The 14,813-nt window shown below is 57.0% G+C and overlaps 2 protein-coding genes across 2 annotated transcripts; both read right to left on the reverse strand.

Annotated features, from left to right (window-relative positions):
- Nucleotides 1-136: 136 nt before the first annotated feature.
- LY79DRAFT_547276 (ubiquitin carboxyl-terminal hydrolase) lies at nt 137-5,757 on the reverse strand. Its single transcript, XM_060557313.1, has 5 exons — nt 4,983-5,757; nt 2,826-4,918; nt 2,201-2,764; nt 1,402-2,149; nt 137-1,349 (listed from the first exon to the last, which is right to left on the reverse strand). The coding sequence occupies exons 1-5, from the start codon at nt 5,263-5,265 to the stop codon at nt 538-540; spliced, it is 4,500 nt and encodes a 1,499-aa protein (XP_060416341.1). The 5' UTR covers nt 5,266-5,757; the 3' UTR covers nt 137-537.
- A 3,235-nt stretch (nt 5,758-8,992) lies between these two features.
- LY79DRAFT_511374 (peptidase M16 inactive domain-containing protein) lies at nt 8,993-12,270 on the reverse strand (the record flags this gene model as incomplete). The annotated part of the gene is made up of 4 exons (XM_060554258.1): nt 8,993-9,324; nt 9,382-11,017; nt 11,081-11,935; nt 12,013-12,270. 4 exons carry the CDS (start codon nt 12,268-12,270, stop codon nt 8,993-8,995), a joined length of 3,081 nt encoding a protein of 1,026 aa, XP_060416342.1.
- Between the last annotated feature and the right edge of the window lie 2,543 nt (nt 12,271-14,813).

Consider the following 14,813-nt stretch of genomic DNA (forward strand, 5'->3'; position numbering starts at 1 on the left):
AGGAGGGGGCAGGCTCTACTAGAAGTATATAGCACGGGCAGCGACCGCGGCGTGGGGTCGCCGGCAAAAGACAAGGGCATCATCAGGCCGGAGAGGCGGGCTGTCGCATGCCATCACGTTGCAACGCACGGCAGTTGGGTGCGGATGTGGCTATAATTCCCTCTACAGCGAGCCCTAATACTCAAAAGCCATACACATGTGGCTCATGCGTCCAAGACTCCCAACAACAATGAAAGCGAGGCCAGAGACCGGCCCCGCATATGCCAGGGACTGAGGGGGCTCTATCTCTATTTACGCCTCATTTGTATCCTCTTACTTTTGTGTGTGTGTGCGCGCGTGCGTGTTTGTTTGTAATGCTTCCCTTCCTGACCCCCCTGTTCATAAACCCCATCATCACGAAACATATGCTTGTGGCTCGATATGCGTCGGGGTTTGCATCTGCTCCCCCTGCGACGCCAAAGCGGGCAACCGTTCCCTCCAACCCTTCACAAAAAATAAGCAGTATCCTACGTTTTGGAGGCCCGACATCTAAAACTCCTAGGACCGTGTGCGAGTGGGTTGTTGCTGCTGCTGCTCAGCCTCGTCGTCGAGGTGGATTTCAGCAGCCTCCGTAGAGGCGGCATCGTCGTCAGCAGCCGGGACGGAGATGACCTGAGGCTTGTTCTGACGGTCCCACGCGGCGTTCTGAATCTCCGAGAGGCCGACCTGAGCGCCAAAGTCGGGTGGCGGCGGGGCCTCGTCTTGAGTGGCCTCGTAATCCCCCATGGTCTCGTCGAAGGGCATGTCCGTGTCGTTGCCAGCCTCGTGATCATCCGAAGAGTCAGGCTGGGCGTCATCGCTGCCGTAACCCTCCATGCCGAGAGAGTTGTTGGTTCCGTCGTCGGCAGACCCCAGCGAGTTCCAGTTCCAAGGCTGCGCGGCCTGAAAGCCGTTCGAGCCGCCGGTGAAATCCGTCATGCCAATGCCCTCGTCCTCGATGCTGTTTTGTATGTTGTCGCTGCCAACGTTGGTGTTGGAGCTGCCCTCGTAAGGCGGCAGCTCGTCATCACCGGCGCGGTTGGCCGTGGACATTGTGCTACTGGCCAAACCACGATTTCCGCGCGGGTGAATTGCTTCGGCTCCGATCCCAAGTCTCGACGATCCAGCTAGGGAGGAGCCCCCGACGAGACGCTGATCTTCCCCCGAATCGGTGTCATCCTCCTCCTCGTCTTCGCCAGCCTTGTCGAACTTTTCAAAGATTTGCTTGAAGCGGGGACCGCCCAGGGGGCCATCGGAACGACGTCGGTAGAAGAGCAGGTACGCAGCTCTGGTGACGACGCTCTCGGGCGAAGTCTTGCTGACCGAGGTGTCTGAAACTGGTTAGCACGTCGCAAAGCTCACGTTCGTGGAGGCGCATCTCACCATTATAGTTGTACCACTGTCCGTCAACAAAGTTGCGTCCATAGGCGGTGTAGTGACCACCGCCCAGGCCGCCAAAGTGATCGTCGACCGCGATGAGGTCATAGATCTCTTCTTTGCCCGTCTCCTGGCAGAGGACACGCTTGTGCAGGTCGAGACCCTCGATAGGGAAGTCAACGAGGACATCCAGCTTGTCACGGCGCCAGCCGGCGCTGCTGAAGCGCTTCAAATGAACGACGAGGATGTCGGGCGTCTTCCAGAGGTCAAACTTCTTGCTGGCACGACGGTGTTCCTTGCAGCGCGGGCAGTACCACATGTCCTGCTCGGAGAGGACTTCGGCCTTCTCGAACTCGTCCAAGCATTCGTCGAGGGTGATACCCTGCTTCTTGCGCGCCAGACGCGACTTGCGCTTCTGGTCCAAGACGGGGTCTCGAAGCTTCTCCACATCGCCAAACGTCTTCTGACCACGGTTGTCCTCCGCGTCGCGCGAGTCCTTGCCGAAAACCAGGTCCCAGGTGTCCTCGGACCAGTCGACGACGATACCCTCGTCGAGGCGAACAAGCGGGCCGCCGCGAACGTTGTCCAAGGGCGACGGCTGAGGTTCGACGTCAACAACCTGGAAGGACTGCTCCTTGCTCGAGCGCATGTCCTTGTTGCGACGCTTCCCGCCCTTCTTGCCATACGTCTTGTTACCCTTGTTGAACTTGCGGCGGGCGCCACCGACCTTGTGGTTGCCTCTGCCCCGATTAGGCTGCGCAATGTTAGTCTCGCCCTCGTTGCATCTCCTTTTGCCTACACCTACCTTGATCACTCGAACGGGTTCCTCGTCCTCCTCCGACTCGTCTGCCATGCGCGTCTGCTCCTCGACGGACCGCGGAGACTGCTCGTCACTGACGCTGTCATGCTCGCTGTCTGCGGCGTTGGTAGAGTCGGGGCTGTTGGGGTCTTGCTCGGCTTCCGGAGCACGGGACGACAAAGGGCGGAAGGACTTGTTGTCGTCCACCGAGTGCCAGCCGGTTGGCAGACCCGAGTCGTTCGTCTCAGCGAAGTAGCCGAGGTCGAACAGGCTCTGAAGCTGGGGCTGCAAGAACTCCTTGGGGTTGGTCCACTTCGGACGGCGCGTGTTGAACTGCTTCAGTGTTGTTTGCCGCTGCTCGCCCCCGCCAATCGACACATTCACCAAGTCATCCTCGCCTTCGACCGACTTGGAGACGACCTTACTGTCTCCGGATGAATCGGCATCCGACTGGGATGTGATGACCATGTCTGTATCCGTGCCTTCGTCGGCGTCGTCGAACCCGGACCAGGTCGAAAAGGTAGCGACCCGTTCCAGAACCTTGCGACGGACAATGTCTTCGCTGTGGGCCTAGGACTCTTGTCAGCACATGCACCATCCAACATTGTTACCTAGTCTCCGAGATTTGTACCTCTTGAGGGGTGAGAACGATGAAGTGAGGAGGCGACGCGATGTCGTCTCCTCTCATCCGGTAGGTGTTGCCCGTGTTCTTCTTGCGATGGAGGACGGGGACAACCATACGCTCCGACCGGGGGTCGACCCAAGGCTCCTCGCTAATGTCCAGCATGGAGCTGGGAGTGCCCATCTTCTTGGTCTTTGGGGGGAAGTTGGTGGGCTCCGACTCCAGCTCGTGGAACGTGGGAATGTCGTTCGACTGAATCTCGTCCGAGACATCGCTATTGTCGTCGTAAATCTTGAAGAACTTGCCCTTAAACTCTTCGGCTCCGATCAACAACTCGACAGGGACGCCCGTCTTGTCCGAGACGGCCTTCTTCAGCAACTCGATGGCGCTGTGCTTCGACAGCTCCACCTCGATCTGCACGGGCGCGTCGTTCAGCGGGTAAAACTTGACAGTCCGGCTCCACATGTCCTCCATGGGAAGCGGCAACGTCAGGTTGTTGAAGGGATCAAAGGTGATGCTGATCTTGTCGCAGGTCGGACACTTGAGGGTCGACTTGTACAGGCCGGTGAAGAGGTCGGCAACGACCGAATCGTCGCGCTTGCGGGTGATGTCCCAGACCTCCTCGGCCATCTTGCGGATGGCTTCCTCGTTGCCAATCATCTCATCGGTAGAATCCGGCTTCTCTATGTACGGCTTCTTCTTGATGCGACTCAGATCCTCCTGCAGGGCGTCGAGAAGGAACCCGAGGAACTCTTGCGTGTCCTGCTGGCCCCAGCCCTGGAAAGTGCTGCGGGCCCGGCCGACCGTGTTCTTGAAGTCGCGGGGGCTAACCGCGCCTCTCGACTCGGCGTATATCTCCTTCAGCAGCCCACCATAGGCCATGGCCACTTGACCCTTATAGCCGAGAGGGTTGGCCTTGTTCAGTTCCTCCTTGTACTGATCCGTCAGGAAATACTTGGTCAGTTCCTCGACACTACGAACACACTGCAGGGCCGAGTTCATGTAGCAAGTGTTTCCGAGGTTCTGCAGGCCGACAGCGCCGAGGCCGCGGCCGGGCTTCTTCTTCTGCTGGGCTCTGCCCCTGGTCACTGGTCCCGAGGGAGCGGGACTGCTTCTTCCGCTGCTGTCGCCGGCCTTGCCTTGAGTGACCAGGCTCGTGGCAGAACCGCGGGAGGCAAGTACCTTGTCATTCTTACCGCCCTTGAAATAGTTGGAGACCCACGTGTTCTTGGCAAGCTCTTCGTCGATGACGAGGGTCATATCCTGCATCAGGCCGTGGACGGAGAGCGGGGAGCTGCCGTTGTAGTTGGGATTGACGGTGTTGTCCACGGCAGGCACAACTTGGCGATCGCCGCTGCCGAGCCTTGTGAAGTTGGGTACCTCAACGAGCATGCGCTGCCAGGGGTCCGACGGGCCCTCGGCGTCCTTGTCCGGGTTGGGGGAGTCGGGCGGCGTGAGCGCGGACGGGGGCGATCCTTCTTGCGCCGCGGGCATCTGGTTGATCTGCCAGACACGCATCTTGCGGTCCAGTGAAACACCGGTGAGCTGCTTGATCTCCTTGTAAAACGAGTTGTAGGGCGTCGTCGCGCTCCGGGGCAGGACCAAGGGGTTCTTGCTCTTGAGCTCGTCGTCGATCTGGATGGGGCTGGGGAGCGACCAGAGTCTGTGGACGGTGAAAACAGGCGGGTTCAACTCGAACAAGACGTTGGCCGGGCTTGTCGCATCTGGCGCCGCGTTGATGGCATGACGCACGACGGGCTTCTGTCCGTCCTTGACGCCGTACCACTCCGAGACGAGGGTCCAGGCGTCCTCCGGGAAGAGCTCGCACTCGCCCATGCTGGTGCCAGGCTTCATGCGGACAAAGTCGTCGCCATTGGGTAACTGGAGGACCTCGAGGATGAGATCCGAATTATCCACGGGGCCCAGCGGCTCGTTCGTTGTCTCTTTCTTGGCAAACTTGGGGTCTCCGCCAAGAGCCAAAGCCTCCTCCACCCATGATCTCGACACAATGTAGGCAACATCGCCGACTTTCGGGGGTTCGTCGTTGAAGGCCTTGAGGAGGGTCTGGATGGTCTTGATCTGCTCTTCCATGGGAGGGAGATCTACAGCAAGCGAATTGCGTCAGCAAACAGCACTCGACGGGTTTTGCTCCGAAGCCACTCTTACTACTGTTGTTGTTGTTGTTGTTGTTGTTGTTCCTGGATGCGCCGGATGCGCCACCTTCAGCAGTCTCGGGCAAGTCGACACTCATGGCTCTGGACAGATGAGCCTTGGACTCGGTCTGGGCAGAGGCGGCGTCGTCGGGGTCGGCGGCGTCGGTGGAGTGGGCGGGGGCGGGCATGTCGACATCCTCCTCCCTCATACTGACATCGGCATCGGGGTCCATGCTGGAGGCACGGCGTTTCAGGGGCGAAGAAGAACGCTGGTGAGGGTTGGCATCACTAGTCATGATGGCACGGCGGGAAACGTTGAAGGGAGACCGGCTTCTGGCTGAAAAGGACGTCAGCGCAGTGCCAGTCTCGGCGCCAGAAATGTCGCCTCCGCGGTCGCTGTCAATGGACAGGTCGGCAACACCGCAAGGCGAGGAGGCAGTGCTAGAGGCGTAGTCGGCCGAGACGAGAGAGGTTGTCTGCTGCAGTCGGGCGGGCAGGCTCGACGCCGGGTAAGAGTCCCCACGAAGGTACGTCGGGGTCGAGTGGCCGTCAGTGGAGGTGGCCGAGAAGGAGAAGGATGGGTCGTCGTTGGGCTCGCACGACGGCAACACAGTGTCGGGGGAGGATGTATTAGATACGTCGTCGTTGTTGCGCGCCTGGTTGCGAGAAAGCTTTCTCTTCTTTGAGGAAGACGTGGTGAAGGCGAGCTGCCTGTGCAGCTCTGGGGTGACGGCGGGGGATATCTGGGTGTGGTGACAGCAGGCCGGAGAGGGTGCCGTGCATTAGAGAAAGTTGAAGGGGAAAGAGGAAAAAAAAAAAAAAAAAAAGGAAAAAAAGAGACAAACAGGTAGTGCAACAACCAGATGCCCACCTTGGGTTTCTCGGGACCTCTAAAAATAGAGGAAAATGAAAAGAGGTGTTGGTCCTGAAGGCGAGGTAGGGCAAAGTTGACGGAGCGGTGCAGCAACAGAGCAGGACGGTGAAAGAACTACAGCCGAGGACCTTCAGACAGACAACTGCGCATTAGGGAGGGGGCTTGTGGGGTGGAGAGCGAGGTAGAGGAAGGGTTAGTGGTGGTAGTGGGAGTAGAGAAAGTGGGAGAGGAGCCTGGATGGCGATTGGGGGATCCAACTGGAGACGGAAACGGTGACGGGCAGGAGCCGTGCAGTGAATGCAGTGCAGGTCCACCGGCTCAGCGTCAGTCAAGTCAGTCAATCGTCAGTACAGACGAAGTGGCGGGTGTGTGGTCTTCTGTACAGGCGTGGAGGGTGTACGCGACTAAGTGATGAACGACGGCGGACGGATGTGTGCGTGTGTGTGTGTGTGTGTGTTTAGGTTGGTGGCAGATTAGATACGCCGTCTGCTTTTGTGACCCGTGCTTATGCCTCTCAAGCCTAGAGGCGACAAGGTGTAAGTACGCTTGGTGATGAGGTACGTACTGCATATCCGGACCTTGGCACAGTTAGTGCACTTGGATGCTGCTTAGCGTGGTGTCTTGGGGCACCTGACAGATGCAGTCAGGGCAGCAGGCTCGGTGGGAGGGAACTGGCGGTTGCGGTTGCGGTTGCTGATGTTCTAAACTAGGTTGGTTGATTGCAGCCAATGGGTTGCTTGCTTTGCGCCTCAGTTTCCGGTCTGTCTTTTGTGTGACTGCCCATGTCAAGTACCTACACTAGCACTCGGGTGACAAAAAAACCAGGATGCCTTTTTCCCACCACAACCAACCGCAAAAAGCTTTTTTTTTGTTCACCCGAGTGCCTAGGTAGGTAGGTAGGTAGGTAGGTAGTCGGAAGAGATCATGGCCGACGAGTCACTTGGCTGAGGGAGCTGGATGGAATGACTTGCGGAAGGGCAGGTCAGGGAAGCGGCTGCCCAGAGCGGATACGTACCCTTCCGGCCAATGCATTCTTTTCCACGGGCTTGAGAAGCAAGTGAGCAAGTGAAGGCTAGCAGTCATCGTTTTTCTCCCATCCATCTATACTAGGTAGGGGGAGTATTATATGACAGGAGGAACAGCATCATCCTGATGTCGTCAAAGAAATGCATTTCACCAGGACAGAAGCTGCAGTAGATAACCACCACCACCACCCCCAAATTGTATTGTGAGCGTGTTGCTGGGGCTCAGCTATGCCGTGTAGAAAAAAGAGACGGTTCAGAGGCCCCCATTATGGGTTTACCGACTGGCAATTGCCGAACCTCGACAAGAACTCGATCGTTCCGTTCCGCCTCTGATTGGAGTCATGAACTTGGAGAAAGAAAAAAAGAAGAAAAAAAACTTTTGTTACCCACAAGAAAAAATCAGGGAAGTGACGGTCAAGACGTTTTTGCACCAGGGGGGGGGGAAGCAAGAGGGAGCAAGGATGATAAAAAAGAGCATAGAAGCCTAGAACCAATCTCAGCCAAGAGAAAACGCCATCGGTTGTCAATTGAGATTCCATGCTGCAATAGCAGGCATCCCCCACATCTATTCTATCTGCATCGAGTATAAGAAAGAAGAGGGGGGAGCAAAAACGACCCGACTTGGAATGGTAAAAGTGCCCAAAAACCAAGGGCCGCTACCTTCCCAAGCCCTCAGTGAGCTAGCTGCACCTCGACCGCCAAACCTCATGCATGGGAAGGGGGGGGGATATTTGTTCCAAGCCCCGCAGCTGGTCATCCAGAGCACAGCCGCCGGGCTCGCCCTGGACGTGCGGTACAAGTCATACTCGATAGTATAGCCTAGATGCAACTAATGAGCCGGTTTGGCGGATGCGGTAAAAAAAATAAAAATAAAAATCCAACTCGCGAGAGAGAGAGAGAGAGTCGTTCCATAAAGGGCCATCAACAATAGTATCGATGCAGTTTATCAATGTTGCCAGAAAAGACCTGCGTCTTCTACCTAGGGTACCCTACCCTGCCTCCTCTCCTCCTCCTCTTCCATCTCCACCACCACCACCACCCCGGTTCCCCTGTCCAGTCTTCATCGTTCCTTCCCAAGATGGAATAATTCCATCCAAATCCACGGCCCTCTCCCACCGCCTTCCGTCCCCCATCTCTGCGTAGAAAAGAATAAAAAGAAGAAGAAAAAAAAGAACTAAAAAAAACTGTAGTCGTCCTCCAGTCGCCCGCCCAGCCGTCCGAGCGCCCTGCGCGAACCCCCTCTCCCCCCCCACATTCTCGCACCCTCCGCTCCCGCCGCCTGACGTCAGCTTTTCCCACCCGCCCGTTACGGTTCGGACGTTACTGCCACACACTATCTGACGGTCTGGCAACGACGATTGGGGGGGGGTCCAAAGAAGAGAAGAGAAGCGTCCGGGCGCCTGATATGGATTTAGTTTTTGCGTTTCACCTAATGAGAAAATACCCAAGAGAAGGTGGTCAACTTGTGTCGGGGGAGGGGGTGCGTGGGAGGAACTCGCGGCAGGCTAGGTAGGTATTACCAGTCAGTGTTGCGGGCTCAGTCAGTGTGGCTTTTTCGTCCCACAGTTTTCGGCATCGTTGCATGCGTCGTCGTCGTCGTCGTCGAGCCTTCGCCGTGTGCCTTCCAATCTTGAGTCGAGCAGATTTGCTTATTCACATGTACAGATTAATTATCAACGTACGGCTTTTCATTCCATCACCGCAAGGCCAGACCAGACGCGTGCCAACCTTGAGTCCTCTAAACGAGTACGTCCTCTCTATCATAGCACCAAGTGATGATAACGTCGTCTTGTTTGTTCATGGACTGACATCTCTGGCAGGCGGGATCAGGGGCCGGTAAAGCTGTGACGATTCTATCCGCGTCGCGATGCCTCATAACATCATGTGCCTCTCCGGTTCTAACCTTGAATGCTTGTAACCCCCCCCCCCCCCATGACCGAATCAACCAGTTGTTTTCAGAACAACGCTCGTCTCCCCAGCTCATGGTCGACAGAGGACGACGAAACGACACCCAGTCGCCTGTCTCTCTAGCAAATGCCTCTTGGAAAACACCACCGGGAAAATAAACGTCTCAACGCCGCCTGTACGCGAACCTCTTGGACTCTTCTCCTCCGTCGTCCGTCATCATAGTTTGGCATCAGTGTCTTCGTACTCGGCCAGATCCTTGGCAGGCCGCGCCCCGCAGGTCGCAACGAGTCCCGCCCGGAAGCTGCGGACGTCCTCGATGAGAACCGGCGGCTTGGAGTCGCTCGCCACCTGGGCCTCCTCCTCGTCGTCCACCTTGGCGACACCATTGACCTTGGCGTCGGCCCCTTCCTTTGCCGGTGCGGTGGCTTGGGCGCGTAGGTGTACCGAAAGTTTGGCCCGCGTTGGCGAGCCGGGCTTGATGTACCTCTGGAAGAACTCGACCATGTCTGTCTTGGTAAGCGTCTTGATGTGCGAGGCATCTTGTTGGGCTGTCATGAAACGGCTGTTAGCGTCGGCTCTCCCTAGCGGCATGGTTGGTGACTTACGGAGCTCAAAGTCGTAGTATTCGCTGGCGATCTGGGCCCAGTGTCTGCTGCTCTCCTGGTCCAGGTTCTTCAGCTTCTCCAGCCGTCTGACGATCAGACTGCGCTTGTGGCCCTCAAAGTCTGCGTCCGACATGGAGTCCAGCGTGTTGGAGAAGAGGTTGAGGAACGCCTCGATTCGCGACTCGAGGTACTCGGGCATTCGCTCGCTCTGGATGATGAACCTGAATCCGTACGTGGTCGAAAAGCTCCGGGCTCCGCTGAAGACGACGTACCCCAGTTGCTCCTTGGTTCGGAGCTGGTCGAAAGCCGGCTCGTGACACATCTGGTCAAGAAGCATCGTCTTGGCCCGGACGAGCCTGTCGCCCTTGTCTCCGACATAGAGCCACACCTCGATGCAGTGGTTGACGTTGGCCGGGTCCTTGAGCGTCTTCTTGTAGACGTAGTTCGATCCCGGAGGAATGACCAACGAGCGGATCACAGGCCACTGGGGTCGCGGAAGCACGCGGGGCTTCAGGATGCTCTCGACCATGTCCGTAAGCTTGAGCGCGTCCTCCTTGTAAAGGTTTCCGTGCACATAAGACTCGATGTGAATTTGTGAGAGCATCTGCTTCTTGAACTGCCGCACGTCCTCGGCGGTGACACTCGGAAGCTCGGCCAAGTACTCCTCCACGACGAAGTCGCGCTCCGAGTTGAGCCACGTCGTGTAGTCCGAGACCTGGCTGAACGGCTGCTGAAGCTCCCAGTTGTTGTACCCGCGGTTGAGGCGCTCCTTGATGATGTCGAATCTCTCATCCCTGATTTTGAGGTCCCGGATCGTGATCAAGACCTGCTCCAGAAGGACGGCCAGCTTGTCGTTGTATCCGCTGAGGTCGAGGAAGAGGCCGCGGGCGTCGAGCGAGACACTGTACTGCAGGCCTGCCAGCTCCGCGTCGTACGAGTAGGCCTCCAGAGCGTCGCGGACCAAGTCGGTAAAAAACCTTGCCTTGACGGCGTTCTCCGCGGTCGAGTAGATGTTGGGGTTTCGGCAGCTGATGACCAGATTGGCTTTGGGCACCCAGAACGTGTCGTCCTTCTTGAACCACGTCCGGGCGAGGCTGTCGTTTCGGACGACACGCGGGGACAGAGCCGGCTCTTTGACCTCCTTCTTCTCGACCTCGAGCTTGGTGGGAATGAAGTTGTTCTTATGAGGGAGTTGGAGCTCTTTGAGACGCTCCGAGGCCGAGCTCGAGACGGCCTTCTTGATCTCGGCCATGAAGTCTTCGGGGATCTTCTCGTGGCGGTACTCGGTGCCATACCACTTCTCCTTCTGGTCCCAGTCACCAGGGAACTTCTGTGACACAATCGTCATTCTGAAGTTGTCCGGTCTCAGGCATGCCAGGCCCTTTTCGATCAGCCCGGAGTCGAACTTTCTCAACCGGCTGTATCCGCTGAGAAGCCACTCCCGAGGGAGGGGCTTCTGCATGACGGAACTGATCTTGCTCGTGAATCGGCTCGCGGGGGTCTTTTGCTTGAATTTGAAGTCGACGTCGGCCATGCCCTTCTGCTCGTCAAAGATCCATTCCTGCGGCGGCGCTTCCCGGAGAAGCGCAACGTACTGGAAGAAGACCTTGACGATTTCCTTGTAGTTCTTGAGGCCCTGTCGCGTGCACGTCAGCATTGGAGGCGGGGAGGGGGAAGCGGCATTTCATAGCCGACTCACCTCCTCAGTCAGACGAATCTGGCAGTCAAAGATACCAGGGGAGCCCGGGCAGACCGGGTAAGCACCAGCACTCAGTCCGTTTGCCCACCCTTTCTCCTTCACGTAGGCCATGATGCTACCGGGGCCCTCGTGGCCAATCAAGTGGCTCACGTATCTGCTGGGCTGAGACTCGTACATATTCTCCTCATCCAGGAAGGGAAAGAAGAGATTCAGCTCGCGCGAATCCATGACTGGTTTGGCGAAGACCTGAACACCGAGCTCGCTCTCTCGGAAGGGCACTTCGTCCTCCCACCGGTTCGGCGGCAGATCCTTGTTGGGCACTGCAGAGAAGAACTCAGCGACCCACTGCTCAAGAACGTCCAAAGGTTCCCGTCCCAGGACAACCAGCTTCATGCGATTCGCCGAATAATGCTTGTCGTGAAACTCCATGAATTTTGCGCGCACGTTGATGCCCTTGGACTCTGGTTGCGCCTTGAGAACCTCCAAGTTGCCGGTCGAGAAGTGGCAGAATGGATGCTTCGGGTTGGACAGAGACTTTTCCAGCTGATGCAGCCGCCATTGATCGTTCTGCAGGTTCTTCTTGTTCTCCGAGTCTACCGCGCGCAGCTCGCGATCCAAAGTTGACTCGAGGAACAGAGGCTCGATGAAGAACTGTGCAAAGCGGTCGAGAGCGCCCTTGAATGGTGACGGGTTCTCGGCCGTGGGTTCTTGGTCATCGGCAGGCTTCGCAGAGACGTCAAAAAAGTAGTTGGTCGAGGTCGCGCCGGTATAGGCGTTGGAGCTGCCTGAATTGTTGGAGAGGTACTGTGAGTATTCGTTCTCGATAGGGAACTTTTTGGTGCCCATGAACAGCAGCTGCGCATGGACGTGTTAGCAGAGTGCGGGCAAGCGAGCAGAAGGGGCGATTCCCCTGTGGAGGGGGCCTCCCGTACGTGTTCGACAGCGTGGGCCATGCCCGGCATGTCCTCCTCGTCGCTAAAGTTTCCGACATTGCAATCCAGGGCGGCGCTGGCCTTATCCGTCTCTGGATCGTGTACAAGCAAGGCCTCGAGCTTGTTGGACAGTCTCACCACGCGATAGGTGCGATCATCGAGGGAGGGGGTCTCGAGCTGGTCCGTCACCCGCTCGACGGGGGGTTTGGGGGGTCTCGGCTCGTGATGCCCGACGGCAGCGGTATCGGTGTCGGGCATGTCGAGGGTCGGGTTTGACGAGGCGTGTCTGGCAAACGAAACTGGCGCGGCTGTGAAGTTGGTTCAGGGGCAAAGTCTTGGACGGTGTATTCAAAAAAGAAAAGAAAAAAGAAAAGAAGAAGAAGAAAAAGTTCGAGCGTGCGTATGTACGGCACGAGACTGCAGCAAGACGGGTTGGTAAATGGGATGCTGGTCGGCCTGGCACGTTTGCGAGACAAAAGCTCAGGGCGTGAGGTGGGGGACCGCCACTTTTGAAGGACCAGAAAAAGGGACGTGGACAAGATGATGTCGGGAGTGGGTTCTTGCAGGCTCGGGCTTCTTGCTCTGGCTCCGGCTCAGACTTAGGCGGCCTAGGCTCAGGCTGTTCAAGGCCAGTTTGTTGACAAGGGTCAGGCCTGGGTTGGTTGTGGATAGGAAGAGATGAACGTAGTGGACAGCAAATGCAGACCGATGGCGGGCCGTGTAGTGTAGTGTAGTGTAGTATAGTATACGATTGAATAGCAACGCAACAACAACGTCTTGCAAGCAAGCAAACAGGCGACGGCGAGGGAGGGAGGGGGTTTAGATACCTACGGTCGCTCGCACAATAGGCATGTACCTTATGTACCTGTGTAGTAGTAGTAGTAGGTAGTAGGTCGGTTGCAGGAGGGGAGGAGGTGTAATGTATAGAAGTGTTAGCCGCGGAATGCGGTAGGTAGTAAGTAGTCAGTGGACGAAAAAAGGTGGCAGAGCGGCGGGGGGTTTGGGCGGGAAGTTGCTGAAGTATTGTTTTTCTTTTCCCCTGTGGCTGCTGTGGTAGTGTAAGGAATAAAGAAGCGAAAGGCTTTGGTGCAAAAAGAAAAAGATACTTGCGCTGGAGCCAGAGAGAGGAGGATGGGAGAGGATGGGGGTGAGACGCAGAAGGAGGCAACAGCGATGACACTACACCCACCCGAAATGATGCTTATAATGAACTGACTGACCAGACTACCTACATACAGGTATACTAGGTACCCCTAAGGTACGCCATGTACCCAGGTAGGTAAGTGCGCAATGTAAATATCCAGGTAGGTACCTGCTGAGGGGAGGGGAGGGCCCTAGATACCGGCGGGGGGATACAAAGGCTAAGAGCTGAGCCTCCACCTCCTAGGCAGGACATTATTCGTACTACGGCAGTGTAGAGTGGTACATACGCTAGGCATTGCCTATCTGTGGTTACTAATCAAGATGCCCACCGCCTTGGAAGTCGCAAAACCGCAAATCCGTCATTGACACGACCTGTGGATGAAATAATCCTCCCCCCTCTCTCTCCGAAAAGAGACAGAGCTAATTAGGTACAGTATGTACCTTTGGGGGTCCTGCGGGACGAGGAGCATGGCAGCAGGGAGGGGCAGGGCCAGGGGAGTGAAGAAGTAGCGTGATCCTGCGGCAGGCGCGCGCTGTGGACTACTCCTACTCCGTACACTCGTTTCTTCGTGCCTTCACCACGCGATCAACAACAACAACCATCCATCCATCCATCCATGTCTTAAACTCCGACGGCCCAGCATAGCACCGGGGCACCACTGAAAGGACACTTGACCACACGGCACATCTCCTCCTCACCCTCGGAAATGGACACCAAAGGTCCGTGCTAAGCTGTGGGGATGCAGGGCGACGCTACGGCTGTGACACCCAAGGGGGGGGGGGGTACCGGCTAGATGGGCTCTTCGAAAGATGGACGAAAGCGGATAGGCTGGCCGCTGATCGATGGAGCACTGCCCGGGATCCCCATGTCGCAGGGAGGAGACCTGCCTGTTTGCCTGCCTACCTACCTACCTACCTACCTACTCCACCGACAATAAGTTGCTATCTGGTCGGTTCACGGGCTGCAGCCGCACACCACTCGAGCAACCACCTTGTCAATCCGCTGCATGCAAGCCGTCATGCTAACGAGGTGAGGGCAGGCCTCTCGGAAAGAGGAGGAGGAGAAGGACACGGCCAGAAAGAAAGCGAGATTCGGAAAAGGAGAAACGAAACGACTGGGTACTTGCCAATGAAATCAGGTGGCTTCCAACCTTGAACTAGAGACTTGATTGGTTCTGGAGCTACATACGGAAGAGGGACCGCCGCTGACCACGGTGAGTACTGGATCAATGTTGACAACTCGAGGCTTCTTTGCGAGACTGACGGCGTATGGTAGGCTAGGAGACGAGCACGAGGTGCGACAGCCGAATGCTGGGTTTTCTCCCCCCCAATACTAGCGCGTTGGCACTTATCGTGACAAACGCGCCCCGTCCAGTGCATGCACATCCCAGTCATACGTCGGGCTGATAAAATACGGAAGAGACGGACATTGATGACGACGATCTGTCAAGACATGGTTCGGCCGATGTCAAGGTCGGCGGCCATGACCCTCCGATACGCCCAAGGAGTGCTCGTAGCGTCCTGTTCTCGACTGGAACTGACTGGCGCAGATCGGAATGCTTCCGGGGCCCTTCATCGCCCAGGTAACGGAACGAAAACGCGTTATCAGGCGCCCTCGTCGTGCCGCGCAAGCGTGATTCCCACCTTCGTTTCCGATA

This window comes from Colletotrichum navitas (assembly GCF_030913465.1).
Source record: "Colletotrichum navitas strain CBS 125086 chromosome Unknown LY79scaffold_16, whole genome shotgun sequence".
Classification (NCBI taxonomy): domain Eukaryota; kingdom Fungi; phylum Ascomycota; class Sordariomycetes; order Glomerellales; family Glomerellaceae; genus Colletotrichum; species Colletotrichum navitas.

Excerpts from the sequence above, each read along its gene's own strand:
- LY79DRAFT_547276 (XM_060557313.1), bottom strand. The coding sequence starts at position 5,265 with ATGACTAGTGATGCCAACCCTCACCAGCGTTCTTCTTCGCCCCTGAAA. Across the intron at positions 4,919-4,982 it reads CAACAACAACAACAACAGTA|ATCTCCCTCCCATGGAAGAG; the intron begins GTAAGAGTGGCT and ends CGCTTGCTGTAG. Across the intron at positions 2,765-2,825 it reads TCGTTCTCACCCCTCAAGAG|GCCCACAGCGAAGACATTGT; the intron begins GTACAAATCTCG and ends CAAGAGTCCTAG.